Here is a 4,656-nt window from a genome sequence, read left to right on the forward strand (position 1 = left end):
TGGGGGGGCAGGGCAGTTTCCCAGTGCAACCAGTCAGGAAGTCTGCTTTCTTGAGCTGTCAGTGAAAAGCTTCCCTTGATTTTAATTAGCCTCCATTTCATGCTGCCAGCAGGACGTCTGTGGACACAGCAGCATGTAAACCTCTAAGGGTCAAAGGTCAGCAGTGGAGACAAACTGAAGGCGAAATATATAATTAATAGGAGCATGATAGGATAGACGTGTGTGTGTGTGTGTGTGTGTGTGTGTGTGTGTGTGTTTCTGTCTTTCTAAGGACTTTTTTATTTCCCATTTTTCTGGTTTTAGGGTCTAAGAGTTTGTTTTAAGTGCTAGGGAATGTTTTATGTCGTTTAGGGTCTTCACAAGTATATAATTACAAACGTGTGTGTGTGGATGGGTACAGTGGCTGCTAACAAGCATGGCACACCGTCTGTAACACACACACACACACACACACATACATACGCACACAGTAGGGGGTCTGTCTGATTGGTTTCAGGTGTGTGTATGGTTGTTGTGTGTGACCACAGTCTGACACCTCTGTAACAAGCGTGCGTGTGTGTGTGTGTGTGTGTGTGTGTGTGTGTGTCGCACAGCAGGGCAACATGAAAACAAGGTCAAAACTGTAAAACTGTTCAAACAGTCGAGGCTGAAACAGGCCTCTCGAGAATCCATGTCTTTGTGCAGCGACACAGAGAAAGGGATTCTGGGTAACTGTATCTCACAGGGGAGCGGATGTTCACACCTCAGCTTATCTCAGTACTCATCATGTGCCACTATGTCTGCTGTCCTTTGTATGAAATAGAGCTGCTGGGTGGAGCAGTTACAGAAACGCAGAATCAAGCAGATCAAGGTTTTCCTCTCGTGCCAACGTTTACTCCAGAAATACAAAATCCATGTGAGTTTCCTGGAAGATTTCCACGACTGACACCACCCGATGGAGCCTGGTGTCTCCTTACAGTCGAGTTACTTCAGCAGAAAGAACCAAAGCTGCTGGTTGTAGTTCCTCCTGCAGTTCGTTAGAGGAGCACCTGAAGTGTCGGCGCCAGGCTGCCAGCTGTGTTCGGTCCCGAGGTGCCTTCAAATACTCGATTCATTCCTTCATATTCTTAAGTTATTCGTTTGTTCCTTTGTTGTGATGCTTCATTGGATGGTGTTTCAGTGGTTCTGTCCTCCAGCTGCATATAAACCACTGTGCAGCCTGATCAGTGTTATGTTTTGTTCCAGACTTATCTGGAAGTCTGATAATCTAATTTTATTTTCTTTCTCTTTCTTCTCTTAAAGTTTCACATATATGAGGAAGTTATTTTAGTTAAACCACACCAAAGGAACTTGTGATTTTCAGTTGACCGGTGCTGAACTAGCAGCTGCTACAAAGAGTTAACTTAATGTTTTACACATGGATTAAAAAAAAAAGTTGATAGAAGAGTTGTTTTGTAAGTTTCCTTGCAGCTTGTTGCAAGTCGACATCTCATCAACACTTGTTGCTTTTATCGTGTTATTTTTTCTGGTTCTGGACCAGGAAGATGACGTGGTTGACTGTTTTCCCACCTTGGAAAGCTGTCAGTGAACACAACACCATGCCAATTTGAATTAGCTTCCCCGATTTGTTGATTTTAATCAGTTTATGCGATTGCCAACTATTTTGTTAATCGATTGATCATCCAAGTGATCTCTCAAGACAAAATGCCACAAACATTGTATTTGAGCACTTGCTGCTGCTTCTTGTCATTGTTATATAAATCAAAATTTTTGGGGTTCAAACTAAACAAGACACTTAATGTCGTCACTTTGTGTTGGAGGAATTTGTACTGAGTGTTTTTCTCTCTCTCTCTCTCTCTCTCTCTCTCTCTCTCTCTCAGGTGCAGTCTGGTGCAGATGGAGGTCGCAGGTTGTCCGTCACCTTCAGAGCTGACAGTGAGTTTCTGTGTATCTCTGGATGCTCTGACTGTTTCTGTGTTTTACCTCAGACTCATAATAATAAAACTTAGAATGAAACTTTTCTTCATGTTTATGTGCGACATGTCGGTTTCTGACATTTCTCCCCAAAGTCAAAGCATCAAAACATTTTCTGTGGATTCTTCTGAGAGTTCAGATCCCAAAGTCAATTTTTATTTTCCATCTCGTTATCTACTGTGAAAATCTGCAAACCGCCTTGATTCCGCATCTCCACCCCCATCTTCATCCTCTTCCTCCTCCACCATCCTCCTCCTCCTCCTCTTTTGTTCTTTTCTCTCTAAAAGTCAAGTTCCTGAGCCGTGGCCGATCCCTGCCTCCTGCTTTTGTCCGTGACCATGAGCGAGAAGCACTTTCAGCTTCCTCTTTGTGTGTGTGTGTGTGTGTGTAGAAAGTGTGTGTGTCTCTGTTCGCAGTCATCAGGCAATCCTTATATCAACCTGATGTTTAACTATTTTAAAGGAGTTTTTCGTGAAAAATATACGAAACAAAATGAAGGAAGTTTAAAACAGTGTAATAATAATCAACAGGTTCATTTGTTTTGCAGGAGTAATACATTCAGGACTGTATTGATCATAACTCCATCAACCAAACATCTGCCAATTACTTTTCCAATTAATCCTTTAGTTTATGAAATATCAAAAATGTATGAAATGAAAAAAAATGAAAAAAAGCAAGTCCTGAAACTGCAGAGCCACAAAAATGTTTTCACTCATTTTGACTGAAAAATTACAAAAAGAATCAGTTAAAAAATGTTTTTTTTAATTAATTTTATTTGTTTGTTTTGATGATCCAGTTGTCAATTAATCGACTAATTGTTTCAGCTTGTTTTCAGTCTGAGTTCATTCACAGATTTAAAATCTTTGCGCCAAGAATCAGAATCAAATCCCTTCATGACGTTCCCAAAGATTCCCACCCGTCCCGCTGGACAGAGCCAGGCTAGCTGTTTCCCTCCGTTTCCAGTCTGTATGCTAAGCTAAGCTAACGATAGCGTAGCTTTACTGATATGAGATTGATCTTCTCATCAAACTCTTGGCAAGAAAGCAAATAAGTGTATTTCCTAAAATGTGAAACTGTTCCTTTAAATACAACGTGTCATCGTAACTATTCACTGATAGCAGTTGTTCTCTCTGAGGGTCTCCCAGTGAATTTAAATTTTCAGCTGCTGCCACGTCTCCTTTTCTCTCTCTACAAAAGCAATTCGTTAATTCTTAATACATATTATGTCACCAATAATATGGAGGTCAGAGGTCAGAAGGTCATGTGGCTGAAATGATGATGCATCCTCTTTAAGAACTCATGAAATAAAAAGTGTTGAAACCCACACAGTTTTAAGTCAAAGTAAAGCACAGAGGTGTTTTAGCATGACAATCAGCAATCGGAATCGGCTCATTGTGTGTGTGTACTGGTGTGTGTACTGGTGTGTGTGTGTGTGTGTGTGTGTGTGTGTGTGTGTGTGAGTGTGTGCTGAGGGAGGGACACACCTCACTGCTTCCTTTCCTCTGGACCTCCAGCTGTTGGAGGATGAAGGAGGACGGAGGAGACTCTGTTCTCTTCTTGTGCCTCTGACTCTGTTTGCAGTGATGTAACGGGGAATATAAAGCAGGGTGACCTTTGACCTGCAGTTGGTCACAGAGGGAAGGTGATGAGATCAGCCAGATCCGAACACATAAGTCTGGAGAATTTCAACATTTGTTCTCATAGTCGACAGATGCAAAGTAAAGACCAAAACCAACAAGCAGCCGATCCTACCAACAAGTATCGTCTCTGTCTCTGTGTCAGTTGACGCCGTAGCTTTACTTTCTGAGGCTGGATTTATTATTTAGGTTATTGGCTTTTGATGCAAATGGCAGTTGGATTTCTAACGAGTTTTTCTTTCTTAAACAGAACCAAGAAGTTATATGTTTTCACTTTGGCTCTCTATTAATCCGCCGCTGAAAGTAGTCCCCGACAAATCCAGTATTTACTTTTGTTTGAGGAACATTTTAGTAAAAGACCACAGAGCCCAGCTGCTTTAGGAAATGAAACTGTATTTCTGTGAGGTGTTTTTAAAGGTTTACGTCTTCAGTGGGAAACAACTTAACTGAGCGTTTTAGTGTGTGAGGACTGTAGCCTTCTCTTTCCTTCTTAAACTGGAAGGAGAAAGAGGAGGAAGAGGAGTAAGAAAGTGAGAACTAAAGATAAAACTTCTCCCCTTCATCCAGCATCACATCCCTCTTTTATCCTCCTCTTCCTCCTCCTCTTTTGTCTTATAAAAAAACTGAAGACAAACAGGAGGGAAGGAGGAAGAGGAGTAACAAGCTGCGACCTTTCCCTCCTCCTCACATCCTATAGAGGAGCTTTATAATGGAGGAGGAGGAAGAGGAGTGACGAGCCGTGACCTTCTCCTTGAGCCCTGAACATGACCCCACTGGGTGATAATGAGGCAAGAGGAAGAGGAGCGATGATTCGTGCATCCCATGCTCTCCTAACCTCCTCTCAGTCATCTCCATCCTTTTTAAGCTCCTCTCCTCTGTCCCATCTTCCTCCTCCTCCTCCTCCTCACCTCAATCCTCTCCGTCAATAGGTGGCTGGCAGGAGGAAAGAGGAGCAGTCAGTCGTGTCTGAGCTCACGCCCCTTTTCATTCTGCGTCCTAAGTCCATCTTTTCTCCTCCGATCCCTCTCGGTTCATGGCTGGCTGCTCCCCCCCACCCCTCCCTCCC

The 4,656-nt window shown here is 42.7% G+C and overlaps 1 protein-coding gene across 1 annotated transcript in view; it reads left to right on the forward strand.

Moving 5' to 3' along the window:
- il17rd (interleukin 17 receptor D) overlaps window positions 1–4,656 on the forward strand; it is a 27,392-nt gene that overhangs the window by 10,589 nt on the left and 12,147 nt on the right. The window contains exon 2 of the mRNA XM_023424243.2: window positions 1,860–1,914. Coding sequence (XP_023280011.1) covers window positions 1,860–1,914 — 55 coding nt within the window. The remainder of the gene's footprint in view (window positions 1–1,859; window positions 1,915–4,656) is intronic.

The sequence above is a fragment of the Seriola lalandi genome, unplaced genomic scaffold, assembly GCF_002814215.2.
Source record: "Seriola lalandi dorsalis isolate HSWRI2012SDOR001 ecotype SW California unplaced genomic scaffold, Sedor1 jcf7180002054722, whole genome shotgun sequence".
NCBI lineage: Eukaryota > Metazoa > Chordata > Actinopteri > Carangiformes > Carangidae > Seriola > Seriola lalandi.